Below are 23,423 nucleotides of genomic sequence, written 5' to 3'. Positions count from 1 at the left end.
AACCTAAATGTTCTCACCAAAAATCAAAAGAGGAAGATGTGAAGTGAAATATGTGTTAATTAAGTAGATGGAGGCATCCTTTCACAATATCTTAATCACCATGATGTACACTTTAAATACCTTATAATTTTATGTGTCCATTATGCCTCAATAAAGCTGAAATTTTAAAAAAAAGCCTTTAAATTAACTTCACAATATTTTATTCTGACAGGGCTTAAAAGCTGTTATTACACAATCAAGGTTGCACCAATTTCATAGATGGTGCAAACTTAACTGGAGAAATATGACATCTTTTGGGTTTATTTTATTTAGCTGACTAACATACTAGTATTAAGTGGTATTTCATTGTCTAGATGGCACTGCTCATTCCCAAGAGCACAGTTCTGCTTTTTGATATCTTTTTATTTTTATGAAGTAGGTCTTGGCCTTCAGTGAAGACCAAGTGTCCATATTGATGTAATTTATATAAAGGAACCTCAACTATAAAATGAAAGTGTTATAAGAAAAAGCTGGTTAATAGGATCTTAAATGCTTTGTGGATCAAGGTGGAAAATAAATGAAGTATCTGTCTTGACTTAAATGACTGAAAAATACATTTTGGTCAATTGAGATGACATCTGTTAATGGTTGTTTTAAACTAGAAATCATTATGCAGATGTAAAACACTGCCCCAACCTGAGAAAGGCTGCTTGTGAACCTCCCTTAGGTGTCACCCCACATGTTTCTGTTTTATTGGGGGAGGACACTGTAAAGCAGACACAGAGGCCTGGAAAATGATGGGTTGAGTGGCAGGTGCTAGTTCAAAAAAATATTTTTATTGCTTTTTAGAGAGAAAGGGAGAGGGAGAGAAACACTGATGTGAGAGTGGAACATCAATCAGCTGCCTCCTGCACACCCTCACTGGGGATCAAGCCCACAACCCAGGCATGTGCCTAGAACAGGAATTGAACCCACAACCTTTTAGTGCACTGGACAACACCCAAACAACTGAGCCGATCGGTCAGGGAAACAGATGCTAGATTTGTTTTTGTTGTTGTTAATCCTCATTTGAGGATATTTTCCCCACCTATTGATAGAGAGAGTGGAAGGGAGGGAGGAGGGAAGCAGCGAGAGAGAAAGAGAGAGAGTAACATCCATGTGAGAGAGAAACATTAATTGGTTGCTTCTTGCATGAGTCCTGATGAGGGCCAGAGATCAAACCTGCAACCCAGGAATGTGCCCTTGACTGGGAATCAAACCCACAATCCTTTGGTCCTCGGGCCAACACTCTAACCACTGAGCAACAGGCCAGGGCATAGATGCTAGTTTTGATTGGGCCTCTCTGGTATAACCTTTTTTATATGTTCAAATACTGTACAGCTCCATTTCTATCAATTCAATTATTTACATATTGTTTATCCAAACAGAGCACACACAGAGCAGGCTTCCTTTCGGCTGGTGACTGAGAAAGGAGTATGACAATGACTAATGCCTAATGTGTAGTTTTCTGCAGTACAGGAAGATCTTTCCACAACATTAATCCACAATATTTTCAACAGCTTTTCAAGCTTGACATTTTTCATCTCTTTTGTAGAAATAAAGAAAATGAATGTTGGCGTTAATATGATTCACCCAAGATCTCATCCCTAGTAGCGACAGAGGCAAAAATTCTATGTAAAATTATGAGGTTTTTTGTTTTTTTTACACCACCCCCACATGAGAGATAGTGTTTGGCCCACCAAGGCAACATGTTCAATATTTGACTCATCATTCACACATTTATTGGGAGATTGAGAAAAACAGAAAAGCAGATGAAACTCAGATTGCTCATTTGTAACTTCTCTGAATAGAGAAGTAGATTACAATCTTTGTAATGTGAAATTTTGGATTGTTCACATGCCATTGCAATCTGTGTAGCTGAGTAAATCAACAGTTATAATAGAAAGTGGGAAAGTGTTCTTTTCTTTCAGTAATGACTCAGAGGTTACAATCAAACAAACCTTCCCACAGATAACAATTATAATGCTGGGAAAAACATTTGAAACATGTGAAGGTGGTGGAGGGTGACCAAAAGGAGGAAGAAACTGGAGGGAGTCCATTCTTGGAAGGAGGAAATAACAGTGTGTGAGTTTTCTGTTTTTATGGCTTTGACATGCATAGCCACTATTCTTTCACTACATCAAACAGATACAATTTAATGGGGAGAGAGAGAGAGAGAGAGAGAGAGAGAGAGAGAGAGAGAGAGAGAGAGAGAGAGAGAGAGAATGAGAGAGAAACATTGATTGGTTGATTCCCGCATGCATCCCGACCTGGGATCCAACAGGAAACCTGGGATGTGCCCTGGCCAGGAACGGAACCCGCCACCTTCTGGAGTATGGGACGATTCTCCAACCAACCGAGCCACACCAGCCAGGGCTCTCTGTATTTCTATATGCTCAATGCTATACTTCTCTGAATTATCTATAGATAGCTTTGTTCTCTATCAAAATATTAGCACACAAGTCTCTAATGTTAATATATTAAATATAAAAATTTTGCAGATTTCAAATATTAGCACTCAAATCTTTAATGTTAAAATTTTAAATACAAAAATTTTGTAGATTCTGGTATGTCTTGCATTCTCAAAGTTAACTGTCATCTGTACAAGGCCTAAGATTTATTTTTAATTAAGTTTTAATTGGCATATTTATATATTTATCCATCATATATGGGGTTGTCTTAGTGGTTTTAATTTTATTTTTCAATTCCAGTTTACTTTTAACAGTATTTTGTATTAGTTTCATGTGTACACCATAGAGGTTAGACAATCATATACTTTACAAAGTGTTCCCCCCGATATTTCAAGTATTCACCTGGCACCATACATAGTTACTACAAATTATTGGCTGTATTCCCTATGCTGTACTTCGTATCCCCATGACTATTTTGTAACTACCAATAAGTACTTCTTAATCCCTTTACCTTTTCATCCGGCTCCCCAAACCCCCTTCTCTCTGGTAACCATCAGTCTGTTCTCTGTATCTATGAATCTGTTTCTATTTTGTTTGTTTATATTGTTCTTTAGATTCCACATGTAAGTGAAATCATATGGAATTTGTCTTTCTCTGTCTGGCTTATTTCCCTTAGCACAATATTCTGTAGGTCCGTCCATCCTGTCACAAATAGTACAATTTAATTCTTTTTTTATGGTTGAGGAGTATTTCATTGTATATATGTACCACACTTTATTATTCACTTGTCTATTGATGGGCACTCAGGTGGCCTCCATAGCATGGCTATCGTAAATAACACAGCAATGAACACAGGAATGCATATATTCTTTTGAATTGGTGCTTCAGGGTTGTTTTCAGATATATACCCAGGAGTGGAATTGCTGGGCTATAAAGCAGTTCCATTTTTAATTTTCTGAAGACCTTCCATACTGTTTTCCATGGCGGCTGCACCAATCTGCATTCCCACCAACAATGCATGAGGGTTTCCCTCTTCTCCACATCCTCACTAATACTTGTTGTTTGTGAGTTTATTGATGATAGCCATTCTGACACATTGATATTTCATTCTCATTTTAATTCACATTTCTCTGATGATTAGTGACATTGAGTATCTTTTCATATGTCTATTGGTCATCTGTATGTCCTCTTTGGAGAAGTGTCTACTCAGGTGCTCTGCCATTTTTAAATTGATTTTTTTTTCTTTTTTTTTTTTAGTGTTAAGTTTTTTGAGTTCCTGGGCCACGCCAGCACAGCCAAGGGTGATCCCGAGTCAGGGGGTGAAAGGATTAAGGAAAGACAGACAAGAGAATAATAGCTGGGTCTCGGTGGGACGCTGCCTCCCTGCTGAGGAGACAACGACAGCACCCACAAAGCCGTGTTTTTATTTTATAGCAGATGCCACGAGGTAAAGTAGGGGCGTGATCACGTTGTTTACAGCATTCTCATGAGTTTCAACCTCACTCAACTACATGCACCCAAACTCTATCACAAGGCATGTGGGGCTATGTGTTTGGACCATAGGTTCAAGCTTACAACCACAGCCGTTGGCTATGATTGTGCTGGGAGGGCCCTGCCCTCCAGCTGGGACTTGCACGTGGCAATGAGAGGACCCTGTCCTTTCATTAGTCTGAAGCTTGAACCTGGCCAAAACATCGTAACCATGCCCCACAGGTTCCTTATAAATTTTGAATATTAACCCCTTATCAGATGTTTTATTGATAAATATATTCTCCCATTCAGTAGGTTGTCTTTTTGTTTTGTTGATAAAAACTTTTTAGTTTGATGCAGTCTTATTTGTTTATTATGTTGTTTCCCTTGCCATAGGAAATATGTCAGAAAAAATACTGCTAAGAGAAATGTTAGAGATTTTACTGCCTATATTTTCTTCTAGGAGATTTATGGTTTTGAGTCTTATATTTAAGTCTTTAACCCAATTTGAGTTTAAGCTTGTATATGGTGTAAGAAGGTGGTCTAGTTTTATTTATTTATTTTTTTGCATGCATCTGTCCAATTTTCCCAACACCATTTATTGAATTGACTGTCTTTACCCCATTATATGTTCTTGCCTCCTTTGTCTTATATTAATTGACCATATAGGTGTGGGTTTATTTCTGGGCTCTCTATTCTGTTCCATTGATCATGTCTGTTTTTATGCCAGTGTCATTCTATTTTGATTACTATAGCCTTGTAGTTACTTTGATATAAGTAGTGTGATATCTCCAACTTGTTCTTTTTTAAAAAATATTTTTATTGACTTATAGAGAGGAAGGGAGAGGGATAGAGACATAGAAACATCAACGAGAGAGAAACATATATTGGCTATCTCTGCACGCCCCCCACTGGGGATCAGGCCAGAAACCCAGGCATGTGCTCTCACCGAGAATTGAACCGGTAACGTCCTGGTTCATGTGTCAATGCTCAACCACTAAGAAACACTGGCTAGACATTGTTCTTTTTTCTCAAGATTGCTGTGGCTATTCAAGGTCTTTTGTGGTTCCATGTAAATTTTTGCAATATCTGTTCTAGTTTTGTGAAAAATGCCATTGGTATTTTGATGGGAATTGTATTGAATCTATAGATTACTTTGGGTAGTATGAACATTTTAACATTATTAGTTATTCCTATCCATACACATAATATGTGCTTTCATTTATTTGTATCTTCTTTGATTTCTTTCTTCAGTGTCTTATAATTTTCTGAGTAAAGGTCTTTTATGCAGATAGGGCCTTTGAAAGATGATTAGGTCACGAGGGTAGAATCCTCATGAATGGGATTAGTGTCCTCATAAAAGAGATCCTAAGGTCTCCCTTATTCCCCTGTAATGTGTGAGGTCACAGTGAAAAAAAGATCATCTATAAACCAGGAGAGGGTCCTCACCTGACACCAAATCTACTGGTTCCTTGATCTTGGACTTCCCAGCCTCCAGATCTATAAGAAATAAACTTGTTATTTCTAAGTCATCCAGTATATGCTATTTTTGTTATAGCAGACTGAATGAATTATGACGTAAGAGTTTGATTTCATCCAAGCTAACTGTGTGCTAAAATAAAACAACAAAAAAAATTAATACTCTTTGGAGTAATGTAATAGAATCCAGAGATTCTATCATTCATGATGTCCAGGATACAATCCAAAATTACTGGGACTGTGAAGAGACAGGAAAATGTGACTCACAGTTAAAAGAAAAGGCACTCAAGAGGACTACATCTGAAATGACCTGGTGTTGGAATTAGCATATAAGGAGTTTAAAGCAGCTGTTATAATTATAATCAGGTATGTAAAGTAATACTCAAGGAATAAACAAAGGAAATCTCAACAGAGAACTAGAAACAATAAAAAAAAGAACCAAATGAAACTTTCTAAAATTTTATTTTATATGGGCTTAATAGTAGCCTCAGATGATAGAAGAACCAGTAAGTTGAATCTAGATCAGGGGTGGGCAAACTTTTTGACTCAAGGGCCACAATGGGTTCTTAAACTGGACCGGAGGGCCGGAACAAAAGCATGGATGGAGTATTTGTGTGACCTAATATAAATTCAAAGTAAACATCATTACATAAAAGGGTACGGTCTTTTTTTTTTTTTTTTAGTTTTATTCATTTCAAACGGGCCGGATCCGGCCCGCGGCTGATCTAGATCAATGTATTATCCAATCTGAAGAACAGAGAAGAAAACAATGCTGGGGGGTGGAAAGCAGAGCCTCAAGTAAAGGCGAGACAATATCAAAAAGTCTAACATCTGTAAAATTGGAGTACCAAAAAGAAAAAAGAGAAAATGGAGCAAAAAATTTGAGAAATCAAGGATGAAAATATCTTGAATTTGGCGAAAGTTATGTTTTTAGGGTTGAGATTTAGTAAACCCCAATCAAGATAAATACAGATATATACTAATCAAATTGCTAAAAGCCAAAGATAAAGAGAAAATATTGAAAGCAGACAAAAGAAAATAAATGACACATACATGAGTTAGCACGAATTTGAAATATTGCTAACTTTCATATGAAATAATGGATATGAGGAGAAAATGGATCACTTTTAGATTACTGAAAGAAAAGATTGTCAATCTAGAATTCTGTATCCACTGAAAATGTCCTCACAGAATTAAGTTGAAATAAAGACACTACAGATAGGTAGGAATGAAGAACACTGCAAATAGTAAACATTTGTGTAACCATGAGACTATTTTTCTCTTATTTCTGTAAAATATATATCACTGTTTAAAAAATTATAAAATTGTGTTGAGGAGTTTATAACATATGTAAATGTAATATTTATAAAAACTATAACATAAAGGACAAAGAGGATAGATAATTTAATGAATTGGTATATTCATTCTAAATTAACTGAAAATTTGATGAAGCATTAAATCCCTAGATCAATGTCTACAACTAGCCAATAAACAAATATGTTGTGAAAAGAAGAACAGAGGAACAAAAATCAGATGGTACAAATGGAAAACAAATTACAAAATAGACTCAACCCAAACATATCATTGATTATATTAAATATCTATGGATGTTTTTGTCTTTCCCTCTCCCTCTCTCTCTCTAAAAATCAATTTAAGAAAATCTTTTAAAATGTAAATAGGCTAAACATTCCAGATAAAAAATAAGGAATGGAGGATAGAATTTTAATTTCAAAGCAGCAAGAAATCAAAGAGATTTTAGGATGGTGACTTTGTTTCTTACTATAAAGTTTGTTGAATTTTAAACTAATTTACCCATGAGATTGGCTCTCAGGTTTCTTGAATGGTTTGAGTGTCCTTGCCTTACAGCAGGTATATATAATCTCTGAAACATATCCTTAAATTCAAGTTTGGAAAAGTAGAGATTGGGGTCAGAGTGCTTCTTCTCTCAGACAACTCTGGGGTGCTTAAGGAAATTTCTTCCTAGTATTCAGCATTGCATATAATAGAATTTCATTTGCCTGTTTGACTTGCATATAAATACCTCAGAGTGTTACTCAAGTGACCCTTTATAGGATGAAAAAGATCAGCCTCTCTCTGGATTTTAAAAATATAGTACTATGATTGTAATATTTTCCTTAATAACTGCCTGTCATCCAATAAGGCTGAACCCAGTGGGCACTGGGTAAATAACAAAATATGACCTAGCCCTAGAAGTAACTTATAATTGCCTGTTGGATACATTTACTTGTATACTATTGGTTAACTTTTAAAATTAATTTTATTTACATATAAGTTTTATCTAATAATTTTTTTTTATATATTTTATTGATTTTTTACAGAGAAGAAGGGAGAGGGATAGAGAGTTAGAAACATCGATGAGAGAGATCGATCAGCTGCCTCCTGCACGCCCCCCACTGGGGACGTGCCCGCAACTAGGGTACATGCCCTTGACCGGAATCGAACCCGGGACCCCCGAGTTCGCAGGCCGACGCTCTATCCACTGAGCCAAACCGGTTCGGCTTTATCTAATAATTTTAAGTGTAAAGTTTGATGATTTTAACAAACATACACCTGTATAACCACAATCACAACCAAGATATAGAATAACTCTCCATTACCCCAAAACAATCTTTCCCAATTTCTACCAAGTTCTGGCTGCAGGTACCCACTGATCTAGGTTTTGACACTTTATATTAGCTTTCATTTTCTAGAATTCATATATATATTTGTGTGTGTGTATGTGTATATATATATGTATGTATATATATATGTATATATATATATATGTATTCACATGGTATGTACTCTTGTGTCTCGCTTCTTTTGCTCAGCATAATGTTTTCAAGATTCATTCTAGTTGTTATACATATCAGTATGTTCCTTTTTATTGTTGTTATTCTATTGTTTTGGTATAGTATATTTTGTTTATTCATTCATCTTTTTAAAAAGATTTTTTATTGATATTTTAGAGAGAGGGAGAGGAACATTGATGTGAAAGCGAAACATTTATCGGCTGCCTCCTGCAAGCCCCCTACTGGGGATTGAGCCCACAACCTGGGCATGTGCCCTGATTGGGAATCGAACTGGCACCCTTTCGGTGCATAGGAGGATGCCCAACCAACTGAGACATACCCGTGAGGGCTACTCATTCATCTTTTGAAAACTATTTGGATTATTTCCAGTTTTTGACTATTATTCACAAAATTGCTATCAACATTTGTAGAAAAGCCTTTGTATAAAGATGTTCATTTTGTGTGTGTGTAAATACCTAGGAGTAGAATGACTAGATCATTAGGGTAGGTATATGCTTATAAGAACTTTCCAAATTGTTTTCTGAAAGTGGTTTTACCATTTTACGCTCCCACTAGCAATGCATGAGTTCCAGTTGCTCTATCTTCAGTAACACATGAAACTGTCAATCTTGTTTTTAGTCATTCAAATGGATAGATGGTGGTGTCTCACTTTAAAATTCAGATGCTCAAATCTCTGAACCCCCATTCTGTCCCTATCTTACCAGCTATGACTTTGGATTTTCAATTTTTTAAAAAAATTAATGAAAAAAATATTAATAAGAGAACATTAATTTAGCATTTATCATTCTCCTAACCTCAGAATGTAAGCTTCATGAGGGCAAGACCTACCTGGTTCTTTGTATCTAGCACAATGCATTATACAGTGCGCACATTTACTAGTGATCTGTTGCTATGTAATAAAGTACCTCACATCTTAGCAGCTTAAAATAATAGACATTCATTGTTTCGCACAATTTCTAAGTGCTAGGAATCCAGGAACAGCCTAGTTTAGTAGTCCTGGGTTAGGGTCTATCATGAGGTTGCAGTTAAGCCACTGGCTGGTGCTATCGTCATTTGAAGGCTTGACTAGGGCTGAAGGATTGACATTTAAGATTACTCACTCACATGGCTATTTGGCAAGAGGTCTCAGTTCCTTGCTGGCTGTTGTCAGCAGTCCTCAATCCCCTGCCATGCGAACCTCTCCAATGGGCTGCGCAAAACAGGTTTCCCCAAAGTGACTGATCCAAGAGACACAAAGATAGAAGTTGATTACACAGACCAATCAGGAGATGGGAATCGCTGGGGTGCATCCAAAAGGTTGGCTAACACAGTGTATAGTGAATACTTATTGATTGAACTAATGTGGCCTGACACTCTGCCAAGCATTTTATTTACATCATCTCATTTAATCCTGATAACAATTCATGGACCATTGTCTTCATTTGAGATTGATGAAACTCAGGCTCATAAAAGTTAAGCAACCTGTTCAATTCTGCAAAGCTATTAGGTGGCAGAGCCGAAGTTCAAAGCCAGTCCTCTCTAGCCCCAAAGGCTGTGAAAAATGATTCACACTGAAAATGAATGAATTGCACTACTCCAAAAAAATAGATTTAGATGGTCTTTTAAATTTCGTTTATATTGCATATACAATCCATTTGTATATGGGAAATAAACTAGAAATTATATCAACAGGGAAACCTTAACATCCTGCAGGAAGATAAAAAATTGGTTCCCTATTCTCCAGCTGACAAAGTGTTTTTCATTTTTTCCCCTCTCTTACCAGACTAATGTTTCAAATTCTTTTAAAAAATATTTTTATTGATTTCAGAGAGGAAGGGAGAGGGAGAGATAGAAAAATCAATGATGAGAGAGAATCATTGATTGGCTGCCTTCTGCACACCCCCTACTGGGAATCAAACCCGCAACCCAGGCATGTGCCCTTGACCAGAATTGAACCTGGGACCCTTCAGTCTGCAGGCAGATGCTCTATCCACTGAGCCAAACCAGCTAGGGCTGTTTCAAATTCTTGGCAGGTGCTTGGAAACAAGGGCAGTCAAGAATTCTGCCACTGCCAAAACCGGTTTGGCTTAGTGGATAGAGCGTCGGCCTGTGGACTGAAAGGTCCCAGGTTTGATTCTGGTCAAGGGCATATACCTTGGTTGCGGGCACATTCCCAGTGGGAGATGTGCAAGAGGCAGCTGATCGATGTTTCTCTCTCATTGATGTTTCTAACTCTTTATCTCTCTCCCTTCCTGTCTGTAAAAAATCAATAAAATATATTAAAAAAAAAAGAAGAATTCTGTCACTGACTTTCCATAGAGTCAACACAGGTTTGCTGTCATACAGTGTGCATATGGCACTGTGGTAGCTGCAGGGATCGACAAAGCAAGTGAAACTGTCCCTAATGTGGGGGGGAGGGTCATAATCTCTTTGGGATTAAGGTGATAACACAAGGAAGTGTAAGTTTCACGGAGAGGCACACAGGGAATGCTTAGTGAGGTCTGAATTTTTAAAAAGACCAGCCACATCTTTAAAACACATTTATTAAAATAACTAGTGTGACCATCTCTGGAAGTCAGTTGAAGATTAAGATGAGGGAGCCTCCCTCCCTCCCTCCCTTCCTTCCTTTTTAAAGCAGTTGGAAAATTTGCAAAGACAGTGGCTTGCTTACCGTGGCAGACTCAGACTCTCAGTGAGGAACCACAGCGTTCCACTAAAGGTGGCACAAAATGGGTTTCCGGAATGCAAGAACAAGGAAGAAGAGTAGCTAAGGTTCAAAGTCCAGACAGCCTTTCCAGAGAATGAGGAATCACACAAGGACAAACAAGAGAGACTGGGGAGTGGGTAGGGCAAGGACTTTAGGGATTGCTTAGGTTTAAAGAGTTAAGGTGATACTGCTGGGGTAGGAATGCCTTCCTAGCAGAGTTGAAATGAAGAGCCCCCTCCCACTCACCCAGGGGAAACCTGTCCTGTGCACAGCTGGAACTAAGAGGAGAGTCTGTGAAGCCACCTGTGCACTGCAAAAACTTGTTTCACACCAACATTTACTTTGGCCACTGAGCATGCTCCAATTTCAGACTTCTGCAGAAGTGCAGATTCTGTGGCTCTAGATTTTATCTTTAGCAGCTGGAGGCGGGGAGTGAGGGTGGCAGAGGCCACAGGTGGAATCTGGTGTTTGAGTACACTCCAAGGGGAAAGTGTGAGGACTAGGGGGCAGCTGGAAGGGGAGTCACACATCTATCAATGTGATTGGCTTTGACCTGGTGGGCAACCCTCTAGGAAGGAGCCTGTTCGGTGATTCCCAGATAGTGAGTGCGATACAAAGAGTTAAAGGAGCAGAGGGGGCAATTCAGGGTTCTGGCCCTTGTCCTTGGGTATGAATCCGGGACAAAAGAATAGTCATTACTATCTGTCCTGTCCGGGGTTCTCCCAGCTACTCCTTCTTGGGTTGCAAATGACCTTTTGCAAGGGATTGGGTGTCGGTGCAGACAACAGGAGCCAGGAGGATGGTCCCCAGGCAGTCCCCGCGCGACCTGCACCACCTCCCCCGCTTGTCTCTCTACACCTGTCCAGACCAGTTGCCGGGGACTAAACATCTGGCCAGGCAGAACAGGCTCAGAAACTCACCTTAGCCAGCTCACTTGGACATTTGGGCTCCTGATGGGGTGCACGCACCTATGAGAATCCCGAGGACTCTCCCTCCTCTGCCTTTGGGGGCATGGGGACTTCCTTTTACTGTGTCTGTGAACAATGATTACTAAAGATGTGCTCCCAGGTTACACAGCCTGCAGGCGGTGCCCGCGGGCCAGAAGGCAAGGCAAGGCAAGGGCTCCGGTTCCGTGCAGGACGCACACGCTGGGGCTTCTGCGCACAGCGAGCGCACACGTGGCTCAGAAAGCAGCAGTCAGGGCGGCGGAGACCCCGCACAACCGCGCCGCACCCCGGACTCGGGGCGCCCGCTGCGCGCACGGTGCGCTTCGGGGCGGTCCTGCCTGACCCCGGAAGAGAAAGGTGTTTTGGGGAAGGGGAGCGCTCGGGGAGAGGAGAGCGAGTTAAGTAAAACTAAAAATCAAAGTTGTTCTGCTCCGCTCGGGCTGCCTCTCCCCCGCCTCATCTTTGCACTAGTCTCCTGTGCAGCCTGGCTTCCTCAGGAGGCTCGATGCTCCCCAAGTCCGGGTCCAAGTAGGGGCGGGGGGACCCTGAGCGCCGGGTCCGCAGGTCCCACGACCCTCCCCGGATCCGGTCGCCGGGAAAACCCGGCGCGGAGCATCCCCGGGCGGGGAAACGCCCTGGGCGCGCGCCCACTGGCGCGCATGCTCCGTCGCGCGGAGGCGGCGAGTAGGAAGCTCCGCGCGGCGGCGGCGGCGAGACTGGAGGGTGGGAGGGGACGCACCGGCTGGCGGGCGGGGGCGCTGGGACGGGGCTGTGGCTCCCGCCCGAGGTTCCTGGGAGCGTTTCAGGCCGCGAAGGTCCGCGCGAGGAGCCAGAGAGCACGGGGGCCAACGAGCGCGGAGAGGGCAGCGGGCGGAGCGGAGCCGCCGGGCGGAGCGGGCTCGGAGCCCGGGTGTCCGCGGCTCGGGACCCGGCGGCGGGGCGGCGATGTTCCACTGCATCCCCCTGTGGCGGTGCAACCGTCATGTGGAGACCATCGACAAGCGCCACTGCTCGCTGGTCTACGTCCCCGAGGAGATCTACCGCTACGCCCGCAGCCTGGAGGAGCTCTTGCTGGACGCCAACCAGCTCCGCGAGCTGCCCGAGGTGAGTGTCCGGCCTCACCTGAGCGCCGCCCGGGGGAGCGCGGCCGAGCGGGGCCAGCCTCGCCGCCTCCTCTCCCTCCTCTGGTCCCCTCCGCGCTCCGCTCGTCCGCCTTCCCACCTCCGGACCCGGCCGGCAGGTCCCTCAGGAACTACCTCTACCTGCATTCACCTGCTTTTTCCGTGTACCCCCCTCTGTCAGCCCCCACAAAAGTTTCCTTTCATTTTATACAGAGCGACCTGATGTCTTCCTAGTCCCTAGAGCTTGTGCGGTTCGGGGACAACATTCTGATGAGTTTAGATACACACACGTCCAGGTACTAACGAACACCTGGCACCTTTGCCCGGGCAGGTGAGGCGCCAGGTGGCTCGGGCTGTTTCCTGCTGGAAGGACCGAGCACGGCATCCCGCTCCCCGGGCCGGGACGTCCCCCTCGCCCCGCATCTCCCGACCACCGGCCCGGGGAGTGCCTCCCCCTTGGCGAGGGCAGGTGCTGTCGAAAGTGGACAGCGCGCTCCTGAGCCTCTTTATCTCGGCATCTTGCGAGAGGAATGTGCTCGGGCCTTATCGTCGCGTATCGTGCTTGGAAGAGCTGTAGCTTGGCTGGCCTACCTTGGCCCCAGGAGGTTTAGGGGTCGGGGTCGGGGGCAGGAGGAGAGCGGCGCCAGGGGAGCTGCGGGCAGGTGCCCAGGTGCTCGCCTCTCGGACCTGCCTGCGTGGACCTGTCGTGTGGCAGCAGCCGCGGCGAGCGAGCGTCAGCAGAGCCTCAGCCCCTCGCTGCAGCCGCGCTCAGCCTCCTGACTTGTGCCCCAGCAGCGATGCGTTACCTTCAGAGTTGCTTACATAAACTCATCAGCATGCTGCGGCGGATGGTGCTTTAATGGAGGGTCGGGACTGCAAACTTTTAACCTTCGAGCTTGCCTCGGGAACTTGGCTAGAGTCACCCTTCAGGTGGAGGGTACCCCAATTCCAGGGATGTGCAATGCAGGAAGTCAGTGCAATCACACAAAGGTGTGCAGGAAGTAGGAAGGCCCCTGGGAATCCGGAGAGCACCCGAAGGCCTGAGCGCTGGGACGCTGATAACTTGCTTGTCCCTTAGTTAACACAAAGCCAAGACCTTGTCACAGACACAACTTGCTAGTGGAATCTTCTGGCTTGTCAGAATGACCCGATATGGTCTCTAGCGCTGAGTGTTTGAAAAAGCAGAACTGTGTGTGTGTGTGTGTTTTCTCAATATTTCAAGTGTTATTCTTCTTGGATTAATTTTCCCTTGGTTGGTGTAGAATTGATTGGAGGCTTTGCGCTGTGTAATCACAGGGATTATCCTCGCTAGGATCTTTGCAAAGCCCCCGCCCCCGCCCCCCCCCCCCCCCCCCCCTTTATTTAGCTTAGAAGCCCAAGAGCCATCCAGTTCCCTCAGGCATTTATTATTTTGCAGGCTCTTTCAAACACATGCTTTTGTCTGGCCTTCAGCTTTCTGAAATTTGACGTAGAAGTCATTAGCTCACTTACTGCCTTAAGTTGTAGTAAATTTTAAGTGTTGCATCGCCAGAAATATAGCATATGTAATTTGATACTTTTCAAGGGCTTCAGAATAAAGTTATTAAAGTAGGAGTGAAAATCTGTTCAGCTAGAAATGTTTCGGTGCTCTTTGTGGTGTTTTTGTTTGTTCGTTTTCTTTTGCAAAACTGGGAAATTTCCTTGGACTAGATTGGCTTTTCATTCCCTGCTGCAAAGGTTGTGGGTTTTCCTGTAATGTCGGGGATTTCAGCTTGGTATGGGAATTATGGGTTTTGCAAATGTCAGGTATTTCTACTGATCCTAAATGGAAACTTCTGAGAAACTCAAAATGCAGTCTGATAGAACTCTGTAAAAACAGTATATAAACATGCTTTTCAAAGGCTCAAGATGGTCTTGCTTACAGGTAATTCTCTCTCTTACAGCTCTTAAATTAGTCTTATAGTTTTTAGGTGGTGTAAAATCTATTTCTCCTTGACTTACTGTATGTCTGGGTGCCTGGGGTGTACAAGCCAGATACTATCATTCTGAGTTCAAGTCTTTCCTTGGGCCATCTGATCTTTCACCTCTGAGACCTGGATGACTCATCAGCAGGGCTCACTGCGGTCCCTGCCCCCTCCCCCAACCTCTGTCTCCTTACCTGCCACATCTCCAGTGCGCCTCTCTTTCTGACAGACCTCCAAGGTCCTTGTGGTGGTGGCCATCGGCTGTATGCTCTCTCTGTTTGAAAGCACAAAGGGGAATCCTGCACCCCCTACCTCAACAGCAGAGATACACACACACTCTCCAGACTTCAGCTTAATGAAAAGCATCTCCTCTCCACTGAAAGGCCCGCCAACCCTGGTTTGCACCTCCAACCTCCTCATTTTATAAATTGAGACTCAGAATTGAAGTGACTTTTTCAGGTTTATCTGGGTGGTTAGATACAGAGTCGCTGGTCATCCTCCTGTACATGTGTCCACCAGCTATATCAGCCTCGCAGGAATCTGGCCTCACACCCATCAGACTTTCATTTATCTAGCCCCTCCTGCTTTACCCATTTCACTAAACCTGGGCCTCAGTCAAACATTTATTGACCCTTCATTATCTCTTAGTGGCTGGGAACACAGAGATTAATGGAGATATGGTTCCTACGAACTGTTCACAGCTTTGTGGGGAGACAGATGTAACTGTGGGGTGGAGCAGGCACCACAGTTATCAAACTTGATGGTTACTGATCTCATGGAACCTTTGCTGAACCTGCACCAGCCGTCCGCAGCAGTGGTTCCCCCTGGTGATCGCAAGACTCTTCTGTAGGGAAGGTTGAGAACACTCATCTTTGGCCTGGCCCCAGTTGGATGATGGTCTCACCTTTCCCATCCACCTACTTCTCTCCACCTCCCCGAAGCTTGATCCCTTTGGGATGTGTATTAACAGAGACAGTCAGACTTGAACCTCCTTGAGGTGCCCACATGTTTTTGCTTACCCTTGTGAGCACAGAGCCCAGCACCCAGTAGGTACTGCCTAATAAACAGCTGTCCATCTGTTGGAATGAATGTGGCTGAGTCTGATACAAATCTTCCTCCTCTTCTTCTTGCTCTTCCCTAAAACATATCACCACTCCAGCATCTATGCTTTTCTGATATACTCAGAAAATATTCAAGTTGGAAGCGGCTTCAGAAGTTAAGATCGTGTGGTAGTGACATTGTTTTGTCTTCCTCTGGACCCCTCTGTACTTCCTTCGTGTGTTTGACATCATCCCCCCTACACCCCCCCCCCACCGCCTCAGTGTGCACTGATTCTCAAATACCTTCAAATATGTGTGTTTTACTGTCATCTCTCTAGCACCAGTACATGTACCTAGTCTAATAGGCAGCAGAATTTTGAGTGAATGCTTTCAAGCCTTTATAACATAAAAACTGGTTTTATCTTGGTGCCTCCTTTTAGAGTTCAGCTAGAGTTCCTTCCATGGTTGCCAGATGACATTATTTCAAACACCTGCCCCTTCCCATCTCCTTTCTCATATCCTGCTTAATTTTTTCCTAGCCCTTAGAACACCTATCATAACCTAACTCGAGACTGTACATACTTGCTTACTTTTTCTTTGTCTATCTCCCCAGCTAGAACATAAGCTCCATGAGTGCAGAAATGTAAGTTCGTGGCTGGACATAGCATAGTATCTGTGGTTCATAGTGTGTACTCACATGCTGTTGCATGAATGAGTCCATATATGTTGTCATGGGTAGGCTGCCCTTATTTCTTAGCCATTGTAATTCCCCTTCTACAGCCTAATTTCTACTGTACACTAGTCTAATGAAATTAGTAATGACAAAATGTTAGTAGGAATTCAGTGATCTTGTCTTGCCAGTCTTAGTTCTCTACCTCTTCTGAGCTGGAGACATTTTTAAAAATATGCTTTTATTGATTTTTCAGAGAGAGGGATAGAGAGATAGAAACATTGATGTGAGAGAAACATCAATCGGCTGTCTCCTGCATGGCCCCTACTGGGAATTAAGCCTGCAACCCCGGGCATGTGCCCTGACCAGTAATTGAACTAGTGACCTCTTGGTTCATGGGTCCACGCTCAACCACTGAGCCACACAGGAGACTTTTGATCTTCTTATATTTTTGAAATACTTTTTATGAATGTGACTTGAACAACTCCAGCTGTGATCTGTTAAGAGCGTAACTATCCCCACTTGGAATAGCCCCTTTGTCTTAAATTCACCATACCTTGTCTCCTGACCTGGCTGCTTTTTCCACTGCTTTCATTTTTAAAGGATGGGACCACCATTCTTCCTGTCTCTACAAGTTCATGGACTTACCTGCTCTCCTTTCATCTTGTCACTAAGTCTTGTCATTTTTCTCTTCAAAATGCCGTCTTTCCACCTGTTCCACCTGTTGCTTTCCCCTGGATTCCTGCTGTCCATTGCTGGTCCCCTCCCGCCGAGGCTCTCGGGGCTTGTGGCGAGGAGCAGAGAGCAGGCTGCTGCCACCAGTTCATATGCAGCTCCGCCACTTGGATGCTTTCTTCAAGCCTTGGTTTCCTCACGTGAGAGTAGCGCCCACTTTATAGGTTCTCCCGGGGTTTAAGAGAGAAGGCATGCAAAGCACTCAGCGTTAGGTCTAAGATGTCTAAGATCTTTCTGGATACTGTGGCAAGACACTTTCATTATAAGACATTTTTTTCTTAAACTGGAGGTTGAAGACTTTTTTTTCCTGGCAGTTTGTAAATTTTTAAAACCGGAATTAAATTTCAAATCGCCTTTTAAGTAATAATTTTAAAGATCATAGATTCTGTAATATCTGTGTCACTACAAATGAGTAGTACCCTAAGGTTTCAGGTCCTATGTTTGATTGAGCATTCCTTTGATTGCCTGTAGCAAAGGGGGAACGAACAGATGTGGACTTGCTGCGGAAATCACATATTTGGGTCGGATGGTGGCTGGAAGTCACATGAGCAAAGGTTTCATAGCAGTCATTAGAGAAGAGTGATGACTAGCTGAGGGGGCCCGGGGGCCCATGGTGGTGCAGGCATGCGGAATGTAATGAACGTGCTCCGAGGTGTTGTTGTATTTAATACACTGCGAGCAGCCAAGCGTGTCTGTAAAATTGCATCACCATCATCTGTCATGTTAAATTAATGTTGAGTCACCTTTTATTGATTTTTACCAGATTTTTAAATTGCTTCATCTTATGGTTTTATAAGAGCTGAGCATAGGGAGGACATACCTAGTTTTATATTTGGTCATACTTAAATAACATTGTAATAAAAATAATTGAAGGCAAAGCTTAGGCGAAAGGGAGTCTAAGAGAGTACTTTGCATTTATAGTGGCGATCCACACATTTCTCAAGTCAGGGAACAGCTCTCATTTCTCAAGTATACTGTTGTTATTACACTGTTTAGCACTTAATTGTTTTCTGGTTCTTTTATGTGTTGGTACCACCTCCCTTTCTCTTCTCTTCCACCCCTGCCCCCTCTCCTCTCCTTCTCCCTACACTTTACAGGTGAAGAAACAGACCTAGAGAAGTTGTAAACTTAGAGTCTCTTTAATTAAGAAACATTTAATGAGTATCTGCTACATATGAATAATAATTGTAATAGCCATCACTTGTTGAGATTTTACTGAGCTTCAAACATTGTATTAAATGCTCTACATAAATTATTTCCCTTAAACTGAATAACAACTCATGTTAGCCATTATAATTTCACTTTTGCAAATGCAGAAACTGAGATTTATTTAAGAAACTTACTCAAGAGGCTTATTTAAGAAAATTGGTCAAGTATAGCACAGGAAATATAGTCAATAATATTGTAATAACTATGTATGATGCCAGTTGAGTACTGGAAATACCAGGGGGAACCCTTTGTAAAGTATATGATATATGATTGTATAACCATGATGCTGTACACCTGAAACTAATACAAATAATACTGAATGTAAACTGTAAGTAAAGAAAAAAAATAAACTTGGTCCAGGTCCGTTCTGGAGCGAGCATTTGATTCCAGCTCCACATTCATGACCTGGGAGCTCACCTGGGAGCAAGGAGGCGTGCCAGTGTGACTCCAGTGACAGCTCTGAGGCGTCTCACATTCTCCTGGGAGCTGAGGGAAGGCTTTAGAGGTGGTGACATTCACACTAGACTGAAAAGAGGGAAAAGGCATGTCGTCGTTGCCGAAACCAGCCCTTTGCAGGTGGCTAGAATGAGGGGTGTCTTTGTGGTTGGGAATTTTGCTCAGGAGATGAACCCTGTTCTGTAGGCAGAGGGGCAGTATAGTTAGACCTCTGCTTTAGAAATATAGTTCCGGGGCACGGTAAGGTGTGGAGTCAGGGAGCCTGTCAGGAGCCTGTTGCGGAGGTCCAGCCATCGGGAAGGAAAAGGAACCCGAGAGATGAACAGAGGGGATGGTTTTGCCCAAGATGTTAACATCTGGTCCAGTGCTCTTTCTGCTGTGCCACCTTCCATGCTGTGCTGACCATGCGAGGCACCTCATCAATCCTGGGGGACATTTACCTCCTTTTTGTGGACATGTTTTTCTTGATTATGGAGTGTGTCTGCATTCAGAGTGCGAATCGCTAGCTAAGACATGGGAAGTTTTCTATGTAGGCATTGGCTCGGCCGGGGTGGCGGGGGGAGATGGATAGCCAGATGTGCTATGGATGGGAAAGTCTGTCATTTCCGATAATGTGTCTTGAAGTTTATAAAAATGCAAGCCTGTGGGTTCTCTTTTTCTGAGTAACATGATTGTGTGCTGTGTATGTACTCTCTCATAAACTTCAGTCTTATCAGCCTCTGCTGATGCTTTAAAAGACTAACACTTGGAGCATTTTTGTTATTCTAGAGTAACTTGAAGTCAGCTTGTTGCTGGCATGTCTTTCAAAATAAATAGCTCAATAGTTTTATTTTGAGAAAAAGTGAAACTATTCACTTAATAAAACTTTTCTAGAATTGACAGAGTCGAGTCATGCTGGTAAACTAGCAAAATGAACCTGCTTCCACAGTTCCCCTCCCTTCTTCCTAGGGCTTTTAGGGAGAAGGGCACCTTAACCCCTCCCCACAACCTTCCAGCTCATTGTCCTCACTGCCAGAATTTGCAGTTTCTGTACTATGATAAGTAGGTACTGTACTTGGGATTTCCTTAAAAAGGACCTTGTACTACAGACTTGAAATTTTATGGGTAAAGTGTAGCTGATATTTATGCCATAGGGTCAGAAATAGCAATGTAAACATTTCTTAGTCATAATGACAAAAAATCCCAACCATGATCTTGGCCGTGCTGTGAATAGAAGCATTGGGCTCTTTTGGTGAGAATCTCGTATGCACTACAGGCTTCTCTCTGCTCAGGGAAAGTTTGCTTATTTTAGGATTCTACCCGGAACTCAACGCTAGAAATGCTTGTCCTTTACTTCATGTGATAGTTATGAGGGATGATGAGTAATGCAAGAAAAAACTTCTGGATGTCCATCTACTTTCGCTTGGGTGTTATTTAGTAGACAGAAATGGTAATTACTATTGCATGTGGTATTTTAGAAATCTAATGGTGTGTGTGTGTGTGTGTGTGTGTGTAATGTAAAATACTTTATCTCCTAGAAGTAAGATGTAGAATATTTAAAACAATATTATCATTATTTTGAAGAATTTCCTTATCTAGGCTGTAACTTCTAGATTACAGAGAAATGGACTCAATTGGAAGAAATTCGGCATTTCTGTTTCCAAAAGGAATGGATTTGTCATTTTGTGGGTGGAAGGAGGTGTCACACCAAACTGATTCCTGAGTTCTGTCTCCCCTGACCACTCTTGTCACCTTTCTTTCCACAGAACACACCCACTTCTGGGGGAAAGGTCATCAGGAGGGGCTTCCAGCTGACTGGAGGTGGAAATTAGGAGCTCAAGTCCAGCCAACAGTTGTGAAGGCCAGAGAGTAGTTTCTGAACGTCCGTCCGAGGCTGTGACCTGGGCTCTGGCTGCTTGACCTGATTTGGAAGGTCCTTGACTTGATTGAGGAGATGCCGAGACCCTGAGGCTCATGCTGTTAGTGCAGCCGGCCTGGCGCTGGGCCCTCTGGACCGTGACATCTCCTTGTTTTTACTCTGTGTTGGATGCTTAAAAGAATTCAAAGAATTTTTAAAAAGTGACATTTTCTCCGGTTGAGGAGAGGAGTTTAGCTTCATAGAATTCCTGATGTATCCAGTATGGGTCTGCAAACCAAGAGTTGCTGTGGAGCTTGGAGTGGGCTCTCTGGGGTGTCAGGAAAGCAGGACTCTGGTTTTCAGATGGGCTGGGCAGGGGAGGGCAGGCACTGCAGGCAGGGAGCTTTGAGGCGATACAGTGTGTTATGGAGCAGGCACCCTCACTGTGGGTTGACTTGGTTCTATTTCTGGAGCAGAAGGGTAGGACAGTGTGCAGGATGTGGGGGGACATGACGCTTGGGCATTAATTAACTTGGTGTGATGATTGTGTGGATCAGCTCCTCTCTCTGTCCCTTCTACTGAAGTGTCAGTTCAGGCCCAAGACTTTTGCTTACAGAGAAAGTATGTATAATGGTTAGGAGATTGACCTCTTAGTTGTGACACCTTTGACAAGTAGTAACTCAGCCTCACTGTGCCTCAGTTTGCTCATCTGTAGCAAAAAGAAGGTAATAATAGTCCCTACCTAATAAAGGTGTATGAAGATTAAATGAGTTAATATGTGTAAATGCCGGGAACAGTGTCCGTTATGTAGAGTGTACCCTTTACAATTTCATCATTGTTTTTAGCATTTTGACTGTTTTGTGGTAGAGGCCCAAGCTCCTTCATTCTTGTCTCCTTCAAACCGTTTCTCAGTACTTGGTCAGAGTGATCTTTCTAAGACACAAATGTGCTGGTGTGACTTCCTGCTTCTGACACCTGCAGGATACAGCCTGCAGGATACAGCCTGCCAGCATTTCTATCCTCTATCCCTTCCACCTTATCTCCCATCTCTTTCCAACTTGAACCTTGTGTTTCTGCAACAATTAGCTGCCCTTAGTTACTGACATATCGTTTCATGCTTCTGAGTCTTCATTTTTCTTCCTCTGTCTACTGTCAACTACTCTTTCTTCACTTCTTTGCCTGGCTCATTGTTCTTGATCCCATGGGACCCAGCTTAGGTGACATCATTCCTCTGGGAGGTCTTCCCTTACCTCCTCTCTGGTCTCTGGGGGACACACTACTCCTACCTCTTTGTAATTATCTCTGTCCCACTTCAAAGCGAGTTCCTTAAAGCTTTTCTTCTTTGCATTCCTGCTGCTTAACAGGGTGGTTGGCACAGGGCGGACATTTAGTATGTATTTGAGCAGCATTCTTGGGGAAGTTTTCAGCCCTGTTGGGGAGCGGACTTAGAAATGGGTTTGAGCCAGACCTATCAGTGAGAGCTTGAAGATGACTCCAGGAAGAGCTGCCTTGCTGCAGTCCTTGCGTGTGTGGGTGGCATCATGCTGGAGTGAAGTCCACCCCGGGTTCTTGTCCTTGTTCTGTCCAACACTAGCATTGTGACCTTGGGCAAATCACATAATCTCTTGAGTCTCAGTTTCCTTATCTGAATGATGATGGGATGGTGTCAGTGACATTCAAGGTCCCTTTGAATTCTGACCTCTTTGGATGCTGATATTACGGGATTTTTATGACTCAGTGCCACAACACTAACCTTAGGAGACTGTCACTTGTGCACGTGCTCTGTGAGGTTGCTGGGTGAGGGTTAGTAGAACCACAAGTCTAGGCTTAATCATTATAATCAAGGATTAGATAATAAGGAGAAACTGTTCCAAATAATTAACCTCCTGTGGTCAGTTGTTGATTCCTAGAGCCAATTAAGGGAAAAAGATCAGCAGATTTTCTTTGGTTAACACACACACACACACACACACACACACACACACACACACCCTTTGAACACTGAATTATTCCCCCTGTGTCTGTTGCATTTTCCCAGCCTTCAGACGTGAGGTTAAATGAGCGCTTGGCTAGGACTTGTCTCCTTGTTAAATTAACTCAAACAAATCAGAGGTGATTGCTTGAAATTATCACTGGGCTGAGAGACTGTATTTTGGGAAACTTGGTTTGGGGACCGATAAGAATCCCTGTGGGTTAATGGCAGACTAAGGTGGCTTCTCAAGGAATACATTAGGATCAGAGGGTACACATTTCTCCTCTCCTGCTGAATAGTTGGCTGCCTGACTCACTGTTGGTGCCAGGCTTCCTGAATGGGGACTGGGGATAGATCTCCTTCCTCATTCCCTGTCCCTCACATTCACATGTACATATATGAGTGCTGGCTGGGCTTTAGGAATAGTTCTGTCTAGCAAAGCAGATGTCTTTCCTTGTCCTTCTGGAGTTTGGTGGGGCTCACCTACAGGGCTTGGCCACCCTGTGAGGAGTGTGGATTTTGTTTTGTCAGTTGAAGTAAGGGGGAGGGGGTGGAAAGCCCATAAGATATCTGATTTATGCCTTACAAGCTCACTCTGCCTGCTGGTTAGCAGTCA

At 43.2% G+C, this 23,423-nt stretch overlaps 1 protein-coding gene across 1 annotated transcript in view; it reads left to right on the top strand.

Moving 5' to 3' along the window:
- Positions 1-12,625: 12,625 nt before the first annotated feature.
- The window catches only part of LRRC1 (leucine rich repeat containing 1), a 130,569-nt gene continuing 119,771 nt past the window's right edge, over positions 12,626-23,423 (top strand). The window contains exon 1 of the mRNA XM_036318152.1: positions 12,626-12,928. Coding sequence (XP_036174045.1) covers positions 12,770-12,928 — 159 coding nt within the window. The 5' untranslated portion in view covers positions 12,626-12,769. The remainder of the gene's footprint in view (positions 12,929-23,423) is intronic.

This window comes from Myotis myotis, unplaced genomic scaffold (genome assembly GCF_014108235.1).
Source record: "Myotis myotis isolate mMyoMyo1 unplaced genomic scaffold, mMyoMyo1.p scaffold_m19_p_7, whole genome shotgun sequence".
NCBI classification, from domain to species: Eukaryota; Metazoa; Chordata; class Mammalia; order Chiroptera; family Vespertilionidae; genus Myotis; species Myotis myotis.
The sequence above is the reverse complement of the archived record's forward strand: the minus strand, read 5'-3'. Positions and strand labels throughout refer to the sequence as shown.